Source organism: Oncorhynchus gorbuscha, linkage group LG18, assembly GCF_021184085.1.
Source record: "Oncorhynchus gorbuscha isolate QuinsamMale2020 ecotype Even-year linkage group LG18, OgorEven_v1.0, whole genome shotgun sequence".
NCBI classification, from domain to species: Eukaryota; Metazoa; Chordata; class Actinopteri; order Salmoniformes; family Salmonidae; genus Oncorhynchus; species Oncorhynchus gorbuscha.
In genome coordinates this window covers 59239981-59264308 of record NC_060190.1, presented here as the reverse complement: position 1 = coordinate 59264308, position 24328 = coordinate 59239981, and the positions used below count along the sequence as shown (strand labels likewise).

General features: G+C 44.1%; 1 protein-coding gene across 1 annotated transcript; it reads left to right on the top strand.

Moving 5' to 3' along the window:
- Positions 1-1556: 1556 nt before the first annotated feature.
- On the top strand, positions 1557-23535 carry LOC124003666 (cytochrome b-c1 complex subunit 1, mitochondrial-like). The gene is made up of 12 exons (XM_046312165.1): positions 1557-1691; positions 19583-19723; positions 19885-19971; positions 20110-20239; positions 20537-20735; positions 20894-20973; positions 21122-21237; positions 21378-21682; positions 21827-21912; positions 22018-22106; positions 22709-22784; positions 22961-23535. Exons 1-12 carry the CDS (start codon positions 1629-1631, stop codon positions 23023-23025), a joined length of 1437 nt encoding a protein of 478 aa, XP_046168121.1. The 5' UTR covers positions 1557-1628; the 3' UTR covers positions 23026-23535.
- The last annotated feature ends 793 nt before the right edge of the window (positions 23536-24328 follow it).

Genomic DNA, 24328 nt, shown 5'->3' with positions numbered 1-24328 from the left:
CACCTCATGGAGTCTGTTTCTGACCGTTTGAGCAGACACATGCACATTTCTGGCCTGCTGGAGGTCATTTTGCAGGGCTCTGACAGTGCTCCTCCTGCTCCTCCTTGCACAAAGGCGGAGGTAGCGGTCGTGCTGCTGGATTGTTGCCCTCCTACGGCCTCCTTCACGTCTCCTGATGTACTGGCCTGTCTCCTGGTAGCGCCTCCATCCTCTGGACACTACGCTGACAGACACAGCAAACCTTCTTGCCACAGCTCGCATTGATGTTCCATCCTGCATGAGCTGTACTACCTGAGCCACTTGTGTGGGTTGTAGACTCCGTATCATGCTACCACAAGAGTGAAAGCACCGCCAGCATTCAAAAGTGACCAAAACATCAGCCAGGGAGCATAGGAACTGAGAAGTGGTCTGTGGTCCCCACCTGCAGAACCACTCCTTTATTGGGGGTGTCTTGCTAATTGCCTATAATTTCCACCTGTTGTCTATTCCATTTGCACAACAGCATGTGAAATGTATTGTCAGTCAGTGTTGCTTCCTAAGTGGACAGTTTGATTTCACAGAAGTGTGATTGACTTGGAGTTACATTGTGTTGTTTAAGTGTTCCCTTTATTTGTGTTCCCTTTCTGGTTGATATCCCTTTCAATGGGCAATAGGGATGCATAGAAAGACAGGGATTTCAAAATAAGAGTCACTTCCTGATGGGATTTTTCTCAGGATTTCGCCTGCAATATCAGTTCTCTTATACTCACAGACAATATTTTTTTTACAGTTTTGGAAACTTTAGAGTGTTTTCTATCCTAAGCTGTCAATTATATACATATTCTAGCATCTGGTCCTGAGAAATAGGCAGTTTACTTTGGGAATGTTAAAAATAAAAAATAGTGCCCCCTGGCTTCGAGGTTAAAGGTCCCCAAAGCACACACATCCCTGGGTCGCTCCTCTTTTCAGGTTAGGAGTTAGGTTAAGGATAGGGTTAGTGTAACGGATGTGAAACGGCTAGCTTAGTTAGCGGTGCGCGCTAAATAGCGTTTCAATCGGTTACGTCACTTGCTCTGAGACCTTGAAGTAGTAGTTCCCCTTGCTCTGCAAGGGCCGCGGCTTTTGTGGAGCGATGGGTAACGATGCTTCGTGGGTGACTGTTGTTGATGAGTGCAGAAGGTCCCTGGTTCGCGCCCGGGTATGGGCGAGGGGACAGTTTACATTTACATTTAAGTCATTTAGCAGACGCTCTTATCCAGAGCGACTTAAAGTTATACTGTTACATTAGGTAAAGGGTTAACTAATGCTAAGTTGTTGCAAAGTAGCTAAAATGCTAAAGTTGTCCATGATGACTAGCAACCTTTGGCTTGCTAGATGTTCGTTTTTGTACCTTGACCAAACGCCCTACTTCCACACTTGCTTTAAGTAACCATCTGTCTTATGTAATATACCAAACATAACACACCATACTAATTTGAGTGTCCTGGTTTTACTATGTTACGTCTAGTCTATGAGACCAGGCTGAACTTGTTGGTACTGCTGCATGAGTGAAGGGTGGCATGCGCTGACGTCACATTTGTATGTACGTCATGGGCATCCACGTTGGGGAACGTGCGCGCAGCTGAGTTTTCTGTATTCGACAGGAAAAGATGGCAGCGTCCATGTGCCGAGTCGGGAGCTCTGTGGGTCGAGCCCTCGCCAAATCCCGTAGCGTAAGTATTCAGCAACATATTGGTATTTCAGGGGTCTGTAAGAATAATTGGGTTGTTGGTTGGAATCGGCATTTACTTCACGTTGGCAACTTTTACCGAGAAGCAGGCCTCTGTAGTTCGTTAGCTAGTAGTGCTAGCGATCTTATTGGTATGTAGCTAACACTGGTAACGTTATGTAACCAGAGCACAGTGATGGCTAGGCGGTTAGCATTAGCTTGGAGTTAGCGCAAGGTCAACTCACTGTCAGCAAAGGCGCAGTGTCTCACTGTAAAAAACCGTGACATGAGTGGGCATTTAGACATCCATGTTTAACACTTTAGTCAACCTCTATCTGCGTTGCCTTATTCGCTTTTTAAAACTAACAAGGTCATTTTGACCATACTTCCGCGTTCTATTTGCCCTAACGTTAACGTTAGCTAGCTAGGTAACTGGTTAACTACCTACCTCTGTCTTGTCCAACTGGATGCGTGGCTATGTTAAATTGAACTCTACATAGTTAGTCGTTAATTGTGTGACCTCAGTTAACTTGAAAGTGTGTTTCCTTTGAGTCGTTTGACTTCAAACGGTGGTGTTGGGCTGCTTGGCTAGCTGGTGAAGTGGTGTTGATGGACCCTCAGTAAAGATAAAAATAGCCCCTCCTTACCTCCAATTTATTAGCTAGCTAAGGTCGACTGGTGGTATGTGTGAATTGGTGGCTGTCACTGTTGTTGTGTGGGATCAACAGTCAGCAGATCACCCCACAACCACTTTCTCTCCTTTTCTTGGTCATGATATCAAATCAAAGTTTATTGGTCACATACACAGTTTTGTAAAGGACACCGGCAGTATGATCTCTATTATTGAATCTCTTGATCCTCTCCCAGTACAGGGATGCAAACTAGTCACATTTCGGCCGTTTTTGAATCCTACGTGATTCGTGTAGATTAAAAAAGTTTGGGAGAGGCGGGGTGTTTGGATCACTACTGGCTGTAAACAAACAAGTGACACGCGTTTGGAGCAATGCTGGCTGCTGTATCCAAGGCTCAGCCAATCGTTTACAAAACAGAATGCAGTGCAGCACGCGACTGAAGAGAGAAGAGACAACCGATTTACTAGTTACAGCCTCAGCGCGCGCTCTGGAAAGGCAACTTGCCAGTTACAGCAGCGCGTCCCCTAAACGATAACGAAGAGGTAACGTTAGGTGAGAAGCTTGACAACGGAGACGGGGGTGAGAAGGTGATGAAGCGTACTTCATGAGCTGTAACCGAAAAAATACTGACATTCTGAAAGTTTGAGGGGAGGGAGAAAGTATTAGCATTGTTAACTGTCTTGTTAGCTAGATCGAATTATCCATAGCCAGCCAGAGAAATGCTGAGCAACATTAGCCAATTTATCTGATCAAATAATTGAGTTTATGGTGTGAAAATTAGCTTGCTAATAGTCAGACAGCAAACATTAGCTATCAAACGTTACAACACCAAATGAGATAGCATTAGTAACCTAACCAATTCGCTATTATACGACTCTAAATCTCTCCATGTCAGAATTAACCCCACATTCGCCGCCTTCATTGCTGCGACTTGCTTGAAGGTTGAGATTTCTGCTCTTCACTCAGTTGTCAGTTTAGCCTACATTTCACTGATCTTAGTAGCAGAAAGCATTTGTGTCTGCAGTTTTCGTTATTTATTTTAATATGGCGCCCTTTGTATTAGTCTATACATCTACACACATACATTAATGATTTCGGTTTCCTGTTATATAGAAAGTATTTGTCTCTGTGTGCCACAACGTATTTGATTCTACAAAATTAAGGAAATTAGAACGGTGGGAGAATTCTGACATAGGGGAGGTTTTCGACACAGCACCGTTTTGCAAATTATAACGCGTTAGTTGCTTACTGGACCCTGGCAATCTGTTTTAAATGTTAACTAGCTAACGAACTAACCACTATGTTAACTCATGTTTTCCCTCTATAGTATGTGGTTATTTTTCAGAATGAGAGAATTAAGATTAAAATGAGGTGTTAAACAAGTTAATTCGAGGATCAAGTGTAGCTGGAGATGGGCCTAGCTTAAACTGGATGCCTATAGATGTGAAAGGAACACCACACACTTTCTATCTTTGTCACTTTTGCTGGCACATTGCTTGTACATGTCTACGGGCAGAAAGTGTACAATGTAATAATGTGTAGTCGAAATACATGATTTTTGTTGTGTTGAACTTGACAGTAATGTGTTAGGGGGGATTATATATTTTACTCAGTGAATGTTATTTTTGCACACATGTAGCCTTGTGTACTTGATCGTTGTCTATAGTGGCCACTATAATAGAGCAAAAAATAGAATGCCTGTTTGTTTCATTCTATTTCTACTTTAACTTCTTTGGGTTAGGGGGCAGTATTCGGAAGTTTGGATGAATGAAGTGCCCAAAGTAAACTGCCTGTTACTCAGGCATATAATTGGTAGTATTGGATAGAAAACATTCTAAAGTTTCCAAAACTGTTAAAATAATGTCTGTGGGTATAACAGAACTGATGGCAGGCGAAAACCTGAGGACAAAACATCCAGAAATGTTTTTTTTTTCAGCTCACCTTTTATTACAGTGGCTGGGAATGGGAATATAAAAGGTCCTCCCAGATTGCAGTTCCTAGGGCTTCCACTAGATGTCAACAGTCTTTAGAAATATTTCAGGCTTGTTTTATAGAAAAATTAGCTAGAATTTGTCGTTTTTCTAGGTGTCTCCCATTTTGGCTGTAGTGTTTGTAGCGTTTTCCGGTGCGTGTGCGTACTTTGTTATTTATCTCCGGTAATGGTCTCCGGTATTCTCAGTCTTAAATTTTATTGTTTATTTACATAATAGGGTACCTGAGGATTGATTAGGAACGTTGTTTGATATGTTTGGAAGAAGTTTATTGGTAATTTACGGGATTCATTTGTATGCATTTTGAACGAGGGAAACCGGTGGGTTACCGAGTCTAGCGCGCCAATGAAACATACTTTTTGGGGGTGTAAAGAAGGATTTTATCGAACAAAAGGACCATTTGTTATGTAGCTGAGACCGTTGTGATTGCAACCAGATGAAGATCTTCAAAGGTAAGTGATTTATTTTATTGCTATTTCTGACTTTCGTGATGCATCTGCTTGGTTGAAAAATGTATGTAATGCTTTCGTGTGCAGGGCACTGTCCTTAGATAATCGCATGGTGTGCTTTCGCCGTAAAGCCTTTTTGAAATCTGACAACGCGCCTGGATTAACAAGTTAAGCTTTTAAATGATGTATGACACTTGTATTTTCATCCATGTTTAATATTACGATATCTGTAATTTGAATTTGGCGCTCTGCAATTTCACCAGATGTTGGCCAGGTGGGACGGTAGCGCCCAATGATCCGTAAGAAGTTTAGTTGTTTTTTTCCCCAAGTGCAATAGTTGTGTGTGCTATATTATAAAGGCTGTCATGGCTAACTGCAATATTAGTGTATTGTTTTTTTTCTCAAGACTTGTCATTTGCAGTAAAGTCTAGGCAACAAATAACATTGGTTTGCTTTCTTTACATTTTTTTTTAGCTGTGAGTTAGGTTCACATTAACCGCTTTTTTATTTTACACAGAGACTGATCATGTAGATCATATTCTTTGTTTAATTCGTTAACCTGCATTTCACCCTAGCAGGGATTTATTTGCATGTTTCAGTGCACACAAAAAAAGTGTCACCTTTTTGGACCCTCACCAGTTTATATCCCTGCATGTGACACGAGCCTAACAGACGAGCAAAACTACTTATATGCATGCGCTGACCAACTGGCAAGTGACTTCACTGACATTTTCAACCTCTCCACGTCTGAGTCTGTATTAACAACATCATTCAAGCAGACCTTCATAGTCCCTGTGCCCAAGAACACTATGGTAACCTGCTTAAATAACTACTGACCTGTAGCTCTCGCATATGTAGCCATGATGTGCTTTGAAAGGTTGGTCATGGCTCACAACACCATTATCCTAGAAATCCTAGACCCACTCCAATTTGCTTACCTCCCTAACAGATCCACAGATGATGCAATCTCTATTAGAGGCCGACCGATTATGATTTTTCAACACCGATTAATCGTCCAATTTATTTATTTATTTTTAATAATGACAATTACAACAATACTGAATGAATTAAGCTATTTTGAAAACGCAATTAAGGGAATTAACTGGAACGATCTCTTGTCCTATACAGATGTGGAAGCTGATAGTCAAGTTTTTCTATCCACAATCCAGACTACAATAAAAGGTTTCCTAAAGAAAATCAAATCCAAACCTGGCCAAAAGAGCACTCTTCCTGGGCTAAATGGGGAAATCTGTAAATTGATGAAAGAACAAGATTATGCTCTAAAAATAGCCTTAAGATCCAAATTCGAGCATGACAGACGTAGGTTTACCATGTTGAGAAATAAGGTGATGAAAGAAATCAGACAGGCCAAGACAAACTTTTTTGCCTAACATAATTGGTGAAGCAAAGGGAAATTCTAAACTGATCTGGGAGAATCTAAAAAAGTTAACAGGGAAAGACCATAGTAACACTGCAAAAAGACTAGAAATCATGGTGAATAACAATCTAACACAGGATGCAGTCGAAATAGCAATAGCCTTCAATTCCTACTTTATTGACTCTGTCAGGGTACTGACACAACCCCCTCCACTGGTTTCTTGGGCTCAGTGCTAGTAAATGATGCAAAACCTGTCTTCGTCATAAGGGAGGTTTCTGAGTCAAAGGTGAACAAGGTGATTAGCTCACTAAATAACTCTAAAGCCAAAGATGTGTTTGGGCTGGACTCTACCTTTCTTAAAAACTACAAAGAGTCACTCATTGGCCCAATTACTAAGGTCACCAACACATCTATTGGTCTCGGTGTTTCCAAGGGTATGGAAGTTGGCCATAATAACGGCCATCTTTAAATCAGGCGACCGTGCTGATGTGAGTAACTACAGGCCCATTAGTATACTACCTGTGGTGTCAAAGGTTGTTAAAGTGTGTAGCAGAACAACTGATTGCCCACCTCAACAACAGCCCCTTCACATTACACTCCATGCAGTTTGGCTTCAGAGCGAAACACTCCACAGAAACGGCCAACTGCTTTCTTCTGGAAAATGTGAAGTCCAAGATGGACAAAGGGGGTGTTGTTGGGGCTGTGTTTCTGGACCTAAGGAAGGCTTTTGATACTGTTAACCATGATATTCTCATCACAGAATTGTCCAAGTTCAACTTTTCCCCTGATGCCTTGAGATGGATGAAATCATACCTTGAAGGCAGAACTCAGTGTGTCAGAGTGAGCAATGAGCTGTCGCCCACTCTTAGCTATGATTTGGGTGTGCCCCAAGGGTCAATACTGGGGCCCCTCCTGTTCAGCCTGTACATTAATGACCTGCCTTCTGTCTGAACTGGGTCTGAAGTTCAAATGTATGCAGATGATACAGTGATATATGTGCATGCAAATAGCAAACAACAATCTGCACAAGAACTCACTACTGTAATGGTCCATGTTACAAAGTGGCTCAGTGACTCGTGTTTGCATCTCAATGTGAAAAAAACTGTTTGCATGTTCTTCACAAAGAGGGCAACAGATGCTACTGAGCCGGATGTCTATGTGTCAGGGGAGAAGCTCCAGGTGGTATCTGATTTTAAGTACCTTGGTGATTCCAACCTCTTTTAAAAAGTACGTGAAAAAGGTCATTGAAATATCCAAATTCAACCTAGCTAATTTCCGATTTATACGAAATTTGACTACAGAGGTAGCAAAACTGTACTTCAAATCTATGATACTCCCCCACTTAACATACTGCTTGAGTAGTTGGGCCCAAGCTTGCTGTACAACATTAAGACCTATTCAGTCTGTATATAAACAGGCTCTCAAAGTGCATGATAGGAATCCCAATAGCCATCATCACTGTTACATCCTCAGAAAGCATGAGCTCCCGAGTTGGGAAAATCTTGTGCAATACACCGACTAATTTCTTGTATTCAAGATCCTAAATGGCCTGGCTCCCCCTCCACTCAGTATTTTTGTTAAACAGAAAACCCAAACATATGGCAGCAGATCCACAAGGTCTGCCATGAGAGGTGACTGTATAGTTCCCTTAAGGAAAAGCACCTTTAGTAAATCCGTTTTCTCTGTGAGAGTTTCCCATGTCTGGAAAACACTGCCATCAGACACACAACTGCACCACATTTCACACTTTCAGAAAATGCTTGAAGACATGGCTAAAGGTCAATCAGATTTGTGAATATGGTCCCTAGCTGTGTCTTGCCACTTTCCATGTTGTCTGTAGCTTGTGAGGTGTGGAAACACTTTGTTGCTTTTATGAATTTTGTCTTGCTGCTTTTTGCTCTGTCTGTGCTACGTCTTGCTTGTCCTATGTTGCTCTGTCTGTATGCTATGTCTTGCTTATCCTATGTTGCTATTGTCTATATTGTAATTGTTTTTAATAACCTGCCCAGGGACTGCGGTTGAAAATTAGCCGGCTTGCTAAAACCGGCACTTTTACTGAAACGTTGATTAATGTGCACTGTCCCTGTAAAAATAAAATAAAACACTTATTTTAACATACTATAATACATCAATAAAATCAATTTAGCCTCAAATAAATAATGAAACATGTTCAATTTGGTTTAAATAATGGAGTAGAAAGTAAAAGTGCAATATGTGCCATGTAAGAAAGCTAATGTTTAAGTTTCTTGCTCAGAACATGAGAACATTTGAAAGCTGGTGGTTCCTTTTAACAAGAGTCTTCAATATTCCCAAGTAAGAAGTATTAGGTTGTAGTTATAGGAATTATAGGACTATTTCTCCCTCTGCCATTTGTATTTCATTAACCTTTGACTATTGGATGTTCTTATAGGCACTTTAGTATTGCCAGTGTAACAGTATAGCTTCCGTCCCTCTCCTCGCTCCTACCTGGGCTCGGACCAGGAACACAACGACAACAGCCACCCTCGAAGCAGCGTTACCCATGCAGAGCAAGGGTAACAACCACTCCAAGTCTCAGTGAGTGACGTTTGAAACGCGCACCCCGCTAACTAGCTAGCCATTTCACATCTGTTACACCAGCTTAATCTCGGGAGTTGATAGGATTGTGCTGTTTGAATGAATGCTTATGAGCCTGCTGCTGCCTACCATCGCTCAGTCAGACTCCTATCTTTTCATAGACTTAGTTATAACATAATAACACACAGAAATAAGAGCCTTCGGTCAGTAATATGGTCGAATCCGGAAACTGTCATTTCGAAAACAAGACGTTTATTCTTTCAGTGAAATACAGAACCGTTACGTATTTTATCTAACGTGTGGCATCCATAAGCTTCAAGTTCCTTGATGTCCACATAACCAACAAACTAACATGGTCCAAGCATACCAAGATAGTCGTGAAGATGGCACGACAAAACCTCTTCCCCCTCAGGAGACGGAATAGATTTATGGGTCCTCAGATCCTCAAAAAGTTCAACAGCTTTACCGTTGAGAGCATCATGACGGGTTGCATCACTGTCTGGTATGGCAACTGCTCGGACTACAGAGGATAGTGCGTACGGCCCAGTTTTTTAAATGTTATTTTATTTAACCTTTATTTAACCAGGTAGGCCAGTTGAGAACAAGTTATCATTTACAACTGTGACCTGGCCAATATAACGCAAAGCAGTGCGACAAAACAACAGTTACACATAAACAAACTTACAGTCAATAACACAATAGAGAAATATATGTACAGTGTGCAAATGTAGAAGAGTAGGGAGGGAGGTAAGGCAATAAATAGGCCATGGAGGTGAAATAATTACAATTTAGCATTAACACTGGAGTGATAGATGTGCAGATGATGATGTGCAAGTGGAGATACCGGGGTGCAAAAGAGCAAGAGGACAAGTAACAATATGGGAATGAGTTAGTTGGGTGTGCTATTTACAGATTGGCTGTGTACAGGTACAGTGATCAGTAAGCTCCTCAGCTGATTCTTAAAATTAGAAAGGGAGATCGGGAGACTCCAGCTTCGGTGATTTTTGCAATTCGTTTCAGTCATTGGCAGCAGAGAACTGGAAGGAAATGTGGCCAAATGGAGTGTTGGCTTTGGGGGTGGCCTGTGAAATATACCTGCTGGAGCGCGTGCTACAGGTGGGTGTTGCTATAGTGACCAGTGAGCTGAGGTAAGGCGGGGCTTTACCTAGCATAGACTTATAGATCACCTGGAGCCAGTGGGTTTGGCAACAAATATGTAGTGAGGGCCAGCCAACGAGAGCATACAGGTCGCAGTGGTTGGTAGCACATGGGGCTTTGGTGACAAAACGGATGGCACTGTGTTGGAGGCTGTTTTGTAAATGACATCGCCGAAGTCAAGGATCGGTAGGATAGTCAATTTTACGAGGGTATGTTTGGCAGCATGAGTGAAGGAGGCTTTGTTGTGAAATAGGAAGCCGATTCTAGATTTAATTTTGGATTAGAGATGCATAATGTGAGTCTCGAAGGAGAGTGTACAGTCTAACCAGACACCTAGGTATTTGTAGTTGTCCGCACATTTGAAGTCAGAACCGTCCAGAGTAGTGATGCTCGTCGAACGGGAGGGTGCGGGCAGCAATCGGTTAAAGAGCAAGCAATTAGTTTTACTTATTTAAAAGCAGTATTGGCATTGAAGCTCGTTTGGAGGTTTGTTGGCACAGTGTCCAAGTACATCACTGGGGCCTAGCTTCCTCCCATCCAGGACCTCTACACCAGGCGGTGTCAGAGGAAGGCCCTAAAAATGGTCAAAGTCTCAAGCCACCCTAGTCATAGACTGTTCTCTCTGCTACCGCACGGCAAGCGGTACCGGAGCGCCAAGTCTAGGTCCAAGAGGCTTCTAAACAGCTTCTACCACCAAGCCATAAGACTGCTGAACATCTTATCAAATGACTACCCAGACTATTTGCATTGCCCCTCCCCCCTCTTCTACGCTGCTGCTACTCTGTTATCTATGTATAGTCACTTTAATAACTCTACCTATATGTACATATTTTCTCGACTAACCAGTGCCGCCGCACATTGACTATGTACCGGTACCCTCTGTATATAGTCTCGCTATTGTTATTTTACCACCCCGACAACTGCCAGTGAAATTGCAGGGTGCCAAATTCAAAACAGAAATCCCATAATTAAAATTCCTCAAACATACAAGTATTATACACCATTTTAAAGATAAACTTGTAAATCCAACCACTGTGTCCGAATTCAAAACGGCTTTACTGTGAAAGCACACCATGTGATTGTTAGGTTAGCGCCTAGTCACAGAAAACCATACAGCCATTTTCTAGTCAAGGAGAGGGCTCACAAAAGTCAGAAATAGCGATTTAAATTCATCACTAACCTTTGAACTTCATCAGATGGCACTCCCAGGACTCCGTGTTAGACAATAAATGTGTGTTTTCTTCGATAAAGTTAATCTTTATGTCCAAAAACCTCATTTGAAATTGGTGTGTTATGATCAGAAATGCATTGTCTCAAACAAACATCTGGTGAAAGTGCAGAGAGCCACATAAAATTACAGAAATACTCATCATAAGCATTGATCTAAGATACAAGTGTTTAACATACGATTAAAGAAACTTCTCCTTAACCTCTCTGGGATATGTGGGACGATAGCGTCCCACCTGGCCAAAAGCCAGTGAAAATGCAGAGCTCCAAATTCAAATAAATTACTATAAAAATTAAACTTTCATGAAATCACATGTCAGATAGCAAATTAAAGCTACACTTGTTGTGAATCCAGCCAACATGTCAGATTTCAAAAATGCTTTTCGGCGAAAGAAAATGCTATTATCTGAGGGTAGCACCTCCGTAAACAAAGAGAGAAAGCATATTTCAACCCTGCAGGTGCGACAACACAGAAATAAAAATATAAATCATGCCTTTACCTTTGACGAGCTTCTTTTGTTGGAACTCCAATATTACATTTACATTTAAGTCATTTAGCAGACGCTCTTATCCAGAGCGACTTACAAATTGGTGCATTCACCTTATGACATCCAGTGGAACAGTCACTTAACAATAGTGCATCTAAAACTTAGGGGGGTGAGAGGGGTTACTTATCCTATCCTAGGTATTCCTTAAAGAGGTGGGGTTTCAGGTGTCTCCGGAAGGTGGTGATTGACTCCGCTGTCCTGGCGTCGTGAGGGAGTTTGTTCCACCATTGGGGGCCAGGGCAGCGAACAGTTTTGACTGGGCTGAGCGGGAGCTGTACTTCCTCAGTGGTAGGGAGGCGAGCAGGCCAGAGGTGGATGAACGCAGTGCCCTTGTTTGGGTGTAGGGCCTGATCAGAGCCTGGAGGTACTGAGGTGCCGTTCCCCTCACAGCTCTGTAGGCAAGCACCATGGTCTTGTAGCGGATGCGAGCTTCAACTGGAAGCCAGTGGAGAGAACGGAGGAGCGGGGTGACGTGAGAGAACTTGGGAAGGTTGAACACCAGACGGGCTGCGGCGTTCTGGATGAGTTGAAGGGGTTTAATGGCACAGGCAGGGAGCCCAGCCAACAGCGAGTTGCAGTAATCCAGACGGGAGATGACAAGTGCCTGGATTAGGACCTGCGCCGCTTCCTGTGTGAGGCAGGGTCGTACTCTGCGGATGTTGTAGAGCATGAACCTACAGGAACGGGCCACCGCCTTGATGTTGGTTGAGAACGACAGGGTGTTGTCCAGGATCACGCCAAGGTTCTTGGCGCTCTGGGAGGAGGACACAATGGAGTTGTCAACCGTGATGGCGAGATCATGGAACGGGCAGTCCTTCCCCGGGAGGAAGAGCAGCTCCGTCTTGCCGAGGTTCAGCTTGAGGTGGTGATCCGTCATCCACACTGATATGTCTGCCAGACATGCAGAGATGCGATTCGCCACCTGGTCATCAGAAGGGGGAAAGGAGAAGATGAATTGTGTGTCGTCTGCATAGCAATGATAAGAGAGACCATGTGAGGTTATGACAGAGCCAAGTGACTTGGTGTATAGCGAGAATAGGAGAGGGCCAAGAACAGAGCCCTGGGGGACACCAGTGGTGAGAGCGCGTGGTGAGGAGACATATTCTCGCCACGCCACCTGGTAGGAGCGACCTGTCAGGTAGGACGCAATCCAAGCGTGGGCCGCGCCGGAGATGCCCAACTCGGAGAGGGTGGAGAGGAGGATCTGATGGTTCACAGTATCGAAGGCAGCCGACAGATCTAGAAGGATGAGAGCAGAGGAGAGAGAGTTAGCTTTAGCAGTGCGGAGCGCCTCCGTGATACAGAGGAGAGCAGTCTCAGTTGAATGACTAGTCTTGAAACCTGACTGATTTGGATCAAGAAGGTCATTCAGAGAGAGATAGCGGGAGAGCTGGCCAAGGACGGCACGTTCAAGAGTTTTGGAGAGAAAAGAAAGAAGGGATACTGGTCTGTAATTGTTGACATCGGAGGGATCGAGTGTAGGTTTTTTCAGAAGGGGTGCAACTCTCGCTCTCTTGAAGACGGAAGGGACGTAGCCAGCGGTCAGGGATGAGTTGATGAGCGAGGTGAGGTAAGGGAGAAGGTCTCCGGAAATGGTCTGGAGAAGAGAGGAGGGGATAGGGTCAAGCGGGCAGGTTGTTGGGCGGCCGGCCGTCACAAGACGCGAGATTTCATCTGGAGAGAGAGGGGAGAAAGAGGTCAGAGCACAGGGTAGGGCAGTGTGAGCAGAACCAGCGGTGTCGTTTGACTTAGCAAACGAGGATCGGATGTCGTCGACCTTCTTTTCAAAATGGTTGACGAAGTCATCTGCAGAGAGGGAGGAGGGGGGAGGGGCGGAGGATTCAGGAGGGAGGAGAAGGTGGCAAAGAGCTTCCTAGGGTTAGAGGCAGATGCTTGGAATTTAGCGTGGTAGAAAGTGGCTTTAGCAGCAGAGACAGAGGAGGAAAATGTAGAGAGGAGGGAGTGAAAGGATGCCAGGTCCGCAGGGAGGCGAGTTTTCCTCCATTTCCGCTCGGCTGCCCGGAGCCCTGTTCTGTGAGCTCGCAATGAGTCATCGAGCCACGGAGCGGGAGGGGAGGACCGAGCCGGCCTGGAGGATAGGGGACATAGAGAGTCAAGGGATGCAGAGAGGGAGGAGAGGAGGGTTGAGGAGGCAGAATCAGGAGATAGGTGGGAGAAGGTTTGAGCGGAGGGAAGAGATGATAGGATGGAAGAGGAGAGAGTAGCGGGGAGAGAGAGCGAAGGTTGGGACGGCGCGATACCATCCGAGTAGGGGCAGTGTGGGAGGTGTTGGATGAGAGCGAGAGGGAAAAGGATACAAGGCAGTGGTCGGAGACTTGGAGGGGAGTTGCAATGAGGTTAGTGGAAGAACAGCATCTAGTAAAGATGAGGTCGAGCGTATTGCCTGCCTTGTGAGTAGGGGGAAGGTGAGAGGGTGAGGTCAAAAGAGGAGAGGAGTGGAAAGAAGGAGGCAGAGAGGAAAGAGTCAAAGGTAGACGTGGGGAGGTTAAAGTCGCCCAGAACTGTGAGAGGTGAGCCGTCCTCAGGAAAGGAGCTTATCAAGGCATCAAGCTCATTGATGAACTCTCCGAGGGAACCTGGAGGGCGATAAATGATAAGGATGTTAAGCTTGAAAGGGCTAGTAACTGTGACAGCATGGAATTCAAAGGAGGCGATAGACAGATGGGTAATGGGAGAAAGAGAGAATGACCACTTGGGAGAGATGAGGATCCCGGTGCCACCACCCCGCTGACCAGACGCTCTCGGGGTGTGCGAGAACACGTGGGCGGACGAAGAGAGAGCAGTAGGAGTAGCAGTGTTGTCTGTGGTGATCCATGTTTCCGTCAGTGCCAAGAAGTCGAGGGACTGGAGGGAGGCATAGGCTGAGATGAACTCTGCCTTGTTGACCGCAGATTGGCAGTTCCAGAGGCTACCGGAGACCTGGAATTCCACGTGGGTCGTGCGCGCTGGGACCACCAGAGTAGGGTGGCCGCGGCCACGCGGTGAGGAGCGTTTGTATGGTCTGTGCAGAGAGGAGAGAACAGGGATAAACAGACACATAGTTGACAGGCTACAGAAGAGGCTACGCTAATGCAAAGGAGATTGGAATGACAAGTGGACTACACGTCTCGAATGTTCAGAAAGTTAAGCTACGTAGCAAGAATCTTATTGACTAAAATGATTAAAATGATACAGTACTGCTGAAGTAGGCCAGCTGGCAGTGGGTGCGTTGTTGACACTACACTAATCAAGTCGTTCCGTTGAGTGTAATAGTTTCTGCAGTGTTGCTATTCGGGGGCTAGCTAGCTAGCTAGCAGTGTTGTTTACGTTACGTTGCGTTAAAAGAACGACAATAGCTGGCTAGCGAACCTAGAAAATCGCTCTAGACTACACAATTATCTTTGATACAAAGACGGCTATGTAGCTAGCTACGATCAAACAAATCAAACCGTTGTACTGTAATGAAATGAAGTGAAAATGTGATACTACCTGTGAATGCGACCGGGTAGTTGAGTTCTATACAGAAGACGTTGGCTAGCGTTGGCTAGCTAGCAGAGTCACCTACGTTAAGGACGACAAATAGCTGGCTAGCTAACCTCGGTAAATTAAGATAATCACTCTAAGACTACACACTCTAAACCTAAACAACACAATTATCTTGGATACGATGATACGAAGACAGCAAAGGCAGCTATGTAGCTAGCTAACACTACACTATGTCCCATAAACATCACAAATGGTCCTTTTGTTCGATTAATTCTATCGATATATATCCAAAATATGAAAATACTGCCCCCCTGTCACCAAGAAGTAAATGCAACCGCTGTGTCAGATTTCAAAAAGGCTTTTAATCACTTACCTTTGATCTTCATCTGATGGCACTCCCAGGTCTCCATGTTAGACAAATGTTCGATAAAGTTAATCTTTATGTACAAATACCTCCTTTTTGTTCACGTGTTTAGTTCAGTAATCCAAATGCACAAGGCGTGGGCACTAAGTCCAGACAAAGTCGAAGTTCCATTACAGTTTGTAGAAACATGTCAAACGATGTATAGAATCAATCTTGGGGATGTTTTTACCATAAATCTTCAATAATATTCCAACCGGACAATTCCTTTGTCATTAGAAATGAAAGGGAACGGAGCTCGTGTTCATGGCTGCACGCGTGACTAAACTAAAGGCTTTCAACCAGACCCCTGGTTCAAACAGCTCTTATTCGCTCCCCTTTCACAGTAGAAGCCTGAAACAACTTTTAAAGACTGTTGACATCTAGTGGAAGCCTTAGGAAGTGCTGCAATCTGACCCCATAGACACAGTATATTGGATAGGCAATCACTTGAAAAACTACAAACCTCAGATTTCCCACTTCCTGGTGGATTTTTCTCAGGTCTTTGCCTGCCATATGAGTTCTGTTATACTCAGACATCATTCAACAGTTTTAGAAACTTCAGTGTTTTCTATCCAAATCTACTAATTATATGCATATTCTAGCTTTTAGGCCTCAGTTGCAGGCAATTTACCCATGGCACCTTTTTATCCAAGCTACTCAATACTGCCCCCCCAGTCCCAAAGAAGTTGAGAACAAATTCTTATTTACAATGACGGCCTAACCCGGACGATACTGACCCAATTGTGCATTGCCCTATGGAACTCCCGATCATGGCTGGTTGTGATACAGCCTAGGTTCGAAACCCGGTCATTAGTGACACCTATAGCTCTGCGACGCAGTGCCCTGGACTGCTGCACCACTCAGGATGTTTGTAGACCTATGTAGCCAAATTGTATCTATGATGATATGCTATCCATTCATGTTTTTTCTGTGTTCTGTTAATATCTGAGAATTAACCAATGATATCAGGCCACACCTGGCCATGATTAGACACCTGTGTGTGTCCTTTGACAGTATATAAACTAGTGACCCGCAGTGTTTGTCATTATACCCTGATGAAGACAGCTTGTCTCGTTGGTTATGAGGTTATTCAATTATTGTATCTGAGCTCCTAGTGTGCGGCTCTCCTTTTTATTTTCCAAGTATTTTACTCTGCTAGCCAGCACCTCGCTTAAACAGGTGTGCTTTTCTTTCGCTTCCACGTACACAGTTTAACAGATGATATAGTGGATGCAGTGAAATACTAGCTCCTAACAATGACATTGAGGCGATCATAAATTGCTAAAATGCATAATATTTTGCCAAATGTCTCTTAATTCCATTACTACAGATTATTTTAGCAATTTCATACATTTCCTTACACCAGAACTATCAACACAACAAAATCAACCAAACTCAGAAAAAAACGTCCTCTCACTGTCAACTACGGTTATTTTCAGCAAACTTAAGAACACATTCTTATTTTCAATGACTGCCTCGGAACGGTGGGTTAACTGCCTTGTTCAGGGGCAGAACGACAGATTTACACCTTGTCAGCTTGCAACCTTACAGTTAACTAGTCCAGCGCTCTAACCACCTGCTTCTCATTGCACTCCATGAGGAGCCTGCCTGTTACTCGAATGCAGTAGAATCCAAGGTAAGTTGCTAGCTAGCATTAAACTTATCTTATAAAAAATAATCAATCACTAGTTATAACAACACATGGTTGATGATATTACTAGTTTATCTAGCGTGTCCTGCGTTGCATATAATCGATGCAACGCTGGGGGTTGATTTAACAAAAGCACTTTTGCGGAAAAAAAGCACAATCGTTGGACGACTGTACCTAACCATAAACACCAATGCCTTAAAATCAATACACAGAAGTATATATTATTAAACCTGCATATTTAGCTAAGAGAAATCCAGGTTAGCAGGCAATATTAACCAGGTGAAATGTCACTTCTCTTGCATTCATTGCACGCAGAGTCAGGGTATATGCAACATTTTCGGCAGCCTGGCTCATTGTGATCTAATTTGCCAGAATTTTACGTAATTATGACCTGACATTGAAGGTTGTGCAATGTAACAAGAATATTTAGACTTAGGGATGCCACCCGTTAGGTAAAATACAGAACGGTTCCGTATTACACTGAAATAATAAACGTTTTGTTTTCGAAATGATAGTTTCCGGATTTGACCATATTAATGACCAAAGGCTCGTTTTTCTGTGTGTTATGTTATAATTAAGTCTATGATTTGATAGAGCAGTCTGACTGAGCGATGGTAGGCAGCAGCAGGCTCGTAAGCATTCATTCAAACAGCACTTTCGTGCGTTTTGCCAGCAGCTCTTCGCAAGCACAGCGCTGTTTATGGCTTCAAGCCTAATGGCTGGTGTAACCGATGTGAAATGGCTAGCTAGTTAGCGGGGTGCGTGCTAATAGCGTTTCAAACATCACTCGCTCTGAGACTTGGAGTACTTATTCCCCTTGCTCTTTTGTGGAGCGATGGGTAGCGCTGCTTCGAGTGTGGCTGCTGTCGATGTGTTCCTGGTTCGAGCCCAGGTAGAGGCGAGGAGAGGGACAGAAGCTATACTGTTACACTGGCAATACTAAAGTGCCTACAAGAACATCCAATAGTCAAAGGTATATGAAATGGAAATGGTATAGAGAGAAATAGTCCTATAAATACTATATTAACTACAACCTAAAACCTCTTACCTTTGAATATTGAAGTCTCGTGTTAAAAGGAACCACCAACTTTCATATGTTCTGAGCAAGGAACTTAAACGTTAGCTTTTTTACATGGCACATATTGCACTTTTACTTCTCCAACACTTTGTTTTTGCATTATTTAAACCAAATTGAACATGTTTCATTATTTATTTGAAGCTAAATTGATTTTTATTGATGTATTATATTAAGTTAAAATAAGTGTTCATTCAGTATTGTTGTAATTGTCATTATTACAAATACATTTTAAAAAACCGTCCGATTAATCGGTATCGGCTTTTTTCGGTCCTCCAATAATCGGTATTGGAGGTGAAAAATCATAATCGGTCGACCTCTAATTGTCATGTCAGGATGAGCCTGCAGGAAGGGTACCACATGAGGGAGGAGGATGTCTTCCCTGTAACACACAGCGTTGAGATTGCCTGAAATGACAACAAGCTCAGTCCGATGATGCTGTGATACACCGCCCCAGACCATGACGGACCCTCCACCTCCAAATCGATCCCCCTCCAGAGTACAGGCCTTGGTGTAACGCTCATTCCTTCGACGATAAACGCGAATCCGACCAACACCCCTGGTGAGACACAACCTCTACTCATCAGTGAAGAGCACTTTTTTCCTGTCCTGTCTGGTCCAGCGACGGTGGGTTTGTGCCCATTGGCGACGTTGTTGCCGGTGATGTCTGGTGAGGACCTGCCTTAGAACAAACAGGCTTACAAGCCCTCAGTCCAGCCTCTCTCAGCCTATTGCGGACAGTCTGAACACTGATGGAGGGATTGTGCGTTCCTGGTGTAACTCGGGCAGTTGAAGTTGCCATCCTGTATCTGTCCTGCAGGTGGGATGTTCCTATGTACCGATCCTGTGCAGGTGTTGTTGCCACTGCGAGGACGATCAGCTGTCCTGTCTCCCTGTAGCACTGTCTCACAGTACGGACATTTACAATTTATTGCCCTGATCACATCTTCAGTCCTCATGCCTCCTTGCAGCATGCCTAAGGCACGATCACGCAAATGAGCAGGGACCATGGGCATCTTTCTTTTGGTGTTTTTGAGAGTCAATAGAAAGGCCTCTTTAGTGTCCTAAGTTTTCATAACTGTGATTTCAATTACCTACCGTCTGTAAGCTGTTAGTGTCTTAACGCCGTTCCACAGGTACATGTTCATTAATTGTTTATGGTTCATTGACCAAGTGTGTGAAAGTGTTTAAACCCTGAAGATCTGTTATTTGGATTTTTACAAATTATCTTTGAAAGACAGGGTCCTGAAAAAGAGACGTTTCTTTTTTTGCTGAGTTTATTTGCTGTAGAATCTCTTGTCACAGTGTTGTAGGCTAACTATCCTCTCCCTCTCTTTCCAGCCCATCCTGCTGTCTCTGCGGCGTGGTCAGGCTACGGTGACCTACGCCCAGAGCCTTCTGGGTGCTCCTGAGACCCGTCTCACTGCCCTGGACAATGGCCTGAGGATCGCATCGGAAGAGACCGGACACAGCACATGCACTGTAAGGACCTGCTGTGTCATTGATCATACAATCCAAGCAGTCATCTTGATGGATTTGGGAAACATTGCCTAGTGCAGACATTCACTTAGTCACATTTCAGATGAACCTGACTTTGTTTGGCGCGTCATGGTATCTAGCTAAGTTCCACCTCTGTCTCTCAGGTTGGGCTGTGGATCGGCTGTGGAAGTCGCTATGAGACTGAGAAGAACAATGGAGCTGGGTTCTTCCTGGAGCACATGGCTTTCAAGGTACACAAACAGCCCTGACATCTATGCAACCTACCTTCAGTCTCATAAGGGACTTCACACTTACTTTACTACTGTACCAGACTGGCCCAACATGGTTTCTCTTCCACCCCCCTTTTTCCCCATGTTTCTTTTCCCCAGGGGACAAAAAAGCACACTCAGATGGCCCTGGAGCAGCAGGTGGAGTCCATGGGTGCTCACCTGAGTGCATACACTTCCCGGGAGCACACTGCCTACTACATGAAGACCCTGGCCAAAGATCTGCCCAAAGGTGAGCCAACCAAACCACCTACCCAGCATAGCAGACACTTCAATGAGGCAGGAATAAGGCATGGAGGCTGTTTATAAGGTGATATGACAATTCAAGTGTGTGTACAATGGGTTGGGTTCTTATAAGCCCTTCTAATTCCACAGAGGTTGAGTGAGTGTTTTTGTATCTAGTTGTAAAGCTCCTGTTTCCTTTTGGTGAATTAGTTTTTCATGCCTGTGTTGAACTTCCATTCCCATGGTCTCTAGTAGTTCTTGTCAATTGCTATGTATACTGAAGTGCCCCTCTCACGCTCTCCAGCGGTGGAGCTGTTGTCAGAGGTAGTGCAGAGCAATGTCCTGAGTGAGGCTGACATTGAGCAGCAGAGGAGTGTGGTGCTGAGAGAGCTGGAGGAGGTAGAGGGCAGTCTACAGGACGTCTGTTTGGACCTGCTGCACGCCACAGCTTTTCAGGGTACCCCCCTGGGACACAGTGTGCTGGGACCGTCCCATAATGCCAGGTACACACACACACAGAGCCTACCAGGGAATCCTATTGGTTCAGAGCAAGCTAGGCCAAACCAAAACACCAGGGAAACTCGTACATGTTTTAGAATCCTGTTACATTTCACAGCACTCCCAGATAGTTGAGCAGTAACGGTCTGTCTCTTCCCTTCAGGACTTTGAGTCGACAGGATCTGGTAGATTTCATCAGGAGTCACTACAAGGCCCCCCGCATGGTGCTGGCAGCTGCTGGAGGTATGTCTTCCATACATTAGCACTGGCATGTTAAGGCTGTATATAGAGGTATTCCATGCCAATACCAACTGGCCTTGAATGTTTTTTATTTATTTTAATGTGTAATTATTGTCTGTTTCTAATGGCTCACTACCTGTCTCCTGTGTAGGTGTGACTCATGAGGAACTGGTTGGGTTGGCCAAACAGCACTTTAGTGGAGTTTCCTTTGAGTACGAGGATGATGCCGTGCCTGTTCTGTCCCCCTGCCGCTTCTCTGGCAGCGAGGTGAGGAGCGCCCCTGTTTCAGTGTGTGTCCTAATAGACAGATGTTTGAACAAGGGCACAGGTATCCCATCAGAACTTTTCTTTTTATTTGGAATGTTAATATGGTTAACCCTGTTGTCGTCTCCTCTCGCCCTCTGTAGATCCGCATGCGTGATGATGATATCCCCCTTGCACATATTGCTATCGCAGTGGAGGGTGCCAGTGCCACCAGCCCAGACATTGTGCCTCTCATGCTGGCCAACTCCATCATTGGCAGCTATGACATCACTTTTGGTGGTGGAAAGCACCTGAGCAGCCGCCTTGCTCGTCTGGCCTCAGAGGAGAGTCTGTGCCACAGCTTTCAGGCCTTCCACTCATCTTACAGCGATACTGGTCTGCTTGGCATCTACTTTGTCACTGACAAACACCACATCGATGACATGATGCACTGGTCACAGAACGCATGGTTAGTTGTGATTTCCAATACATACACTCACAAACACAAAACATGGATACACTCCTGGTCCAACACTTCTCCTCAGCCGGTGTCATTTTACATATTTCATTTGATAGTATTGACCTCCCTCGTTTTCTTTCTCTTTTCCTGAAGGATGAACTTGTGCACCACAGTGACAGAGAGTGATGTTGCCAGAGCCAAGAACGCCCTCAAGGCCAGCTTGGTGGGACAGCTCGACGGTAAGAGCTCTATCTCCTCATGTAGCCTGTCAGACACTTAAACACACACACACACAAATACCTCTCCCTGTTCAACACTAACACTGCCGTACTGCTCTTGTGTAGGAACGACACCGATATGTGATGACATTGGCAGGCACGTCCTGAACTACGGCCGCCGTATCCCCCTGGCTGAGTGGGACGCCCGCATCGATGTGAGTACAACCGCCTTCCATGCACCACACATACAGCTGTTACACCCTCCTCTACCACCTAGAGCAGAGGTATTCAACCCCCCCAATTAACAATTAACCTTTAATTCATTACGTTTTCATCTCTTTAAAAAAGTGTTTAAAAAAAATAAATACTTGTATTCAGTAAAATGCTATTTTTATAATCATCTTTCTCAACGTTAGTATATTGTCCCATACAATAATTAATTAATTTTGATATTAAAATATAGATTCTGAACAAAAATATAAACGCAACATGCAACAATTTCAAAGATTTTACTGAGTTACAGTTCATAGAAGGAAATCAATCAATCGAAGAAAAAACCGTTTGGCTCTAATCTATGGATTTCACATGACTGGACAGGGACGCAGCCGTGGGTGGGCCTGGGAGGGCATAGGCCAATAAGCCAATAAGAATATGTTTTCCCCCCAAAAAAGGGCTTTATTACAGACGGTTCCCCCAGACCCGACTTTGAATACCACTGATCTAGAGGTTGCTTTTCTCTCTCTGATCTCACTCGGCATTCTCCACCCCCACCCCTTACTGCGTTCACCCCACATTTCTGACCACCTCTCCTCCTCAGGCTGTGACGCCCAGGATGGTGCGTGACGTCTGCTCCAAATATATCTATGACAAGTGTCCCGCTGTGTCTGCTGTTGGTAAGTTACCATACATCAGTATTCCTTCCAAGCAGCCTTTGCACCTTAGTCCTCTTGTCCAGGATATAGATAGCATATAGTCTAAAAGTCCAGCTAGTGGCTACCTAGCTTGGTAATGTTCTGATTCCTCAATCCTTCTCTCATCTCGTCTTACTGTCTTTCTCTCTTTTCCACAGGCCCCGTTGAGCAGCTGCCTGACTACAACAGAATGCGCAGTGCCATGTACTGGCTCCGCTTCTAAGAACCCAATAGTGTTGCTCTCTGCGTGTCCAATGTCTGCTCTTCCTTTCACTCTCCTCGACTCCCTTCTCCCATCACTGCAAGATTGAGGAACTGAGGACTGCCTCAGCTCATCAGCACAGATCTGTATCGGCTCCATCAAAGTTCCCCCTCCGTCTCTCGCTCTCACCACTCTATTATGTTAGTTTTAGTTGGTTATGAGGGGGTGAATAGGTTCTGAGTGTTCTGTTTCCCTGTAATTATCAATAATTACTTATCAAGAAAGACTGTCATACAGAAGATTTTTGTTAATGTCACTGAGCCTTTTCATGCACCTGGTACTGTTCTGGGGAAGAGAGGGGAACACCTGAAGACATTCAGTGATACATACATATACAGTAAATTCAGGGCACTGTACAACCAGTTAATGTAGAGCAGAAGTATTTATGAATTAATGTAGTATTTTGTTTCTGTCCTATTGTACATAACAGAAGCTCTCATTCCGACAAATTAAAATTAACATTGTAAAACACTTTGTTTTTGAGTCATTGTCCCACGCACAGAATTAGATTAGTAAGACTTAATATGTTATATCCTTGTTTTGTAATTGACAAACATGTTTAGCATCTCCAGGCCTACAAGCCACCAATGTGCCACTTGGAACATTACATTTAAAAAGGGGGGGGGGGGATTATAAACTGACAGAATTGCTTTCAGATTGTCAAACCATGCATCATTTAGCTATTTGATTTTACATTTTAGAACCCCTTTTGGTGTAAAAAAATATAAAACATTAGATACAATATTGAAATTGGCCTTTTGAACCAAATCCCACAAACGCATTGAATAACATGAATTGCAAAGAAAATACCATTTATTTATTGATTAAGGTATAAGTGACTGAAAAGAAAGCTCAGGAAATATAAACTCAGCAAAAATAAAAATGTCCTCAACTGCATTTATTTTCAGCGAACTTAACATGTAAATATTTGTATGAACATAAGATTCAACAACAGACATAAACTGAACAAGTTCCACAGGCATGTGACTAAATTGAATAATGTGTCCCTGAACAAAGGGGGAGACGTTAAGTAACTATCTGGTGTGGCCACCAGCTGCATTAAGTACGGCAGAACATTTCCTCATGGATTGCACCAGATTTGCCAGTTCTTGCTGTGAGATATTACCCCACTCTTCCACCAAGGAACCTGCAAGTTCCCGGACATTTCTGGGGGGGAATGGCCCTAGCCCTCACCCTCCGATCCAACAGGTCCCAGACGTGCTCAATGGGAGTGAGATCCGAGTACTTTGCTGGCCATTGCAGA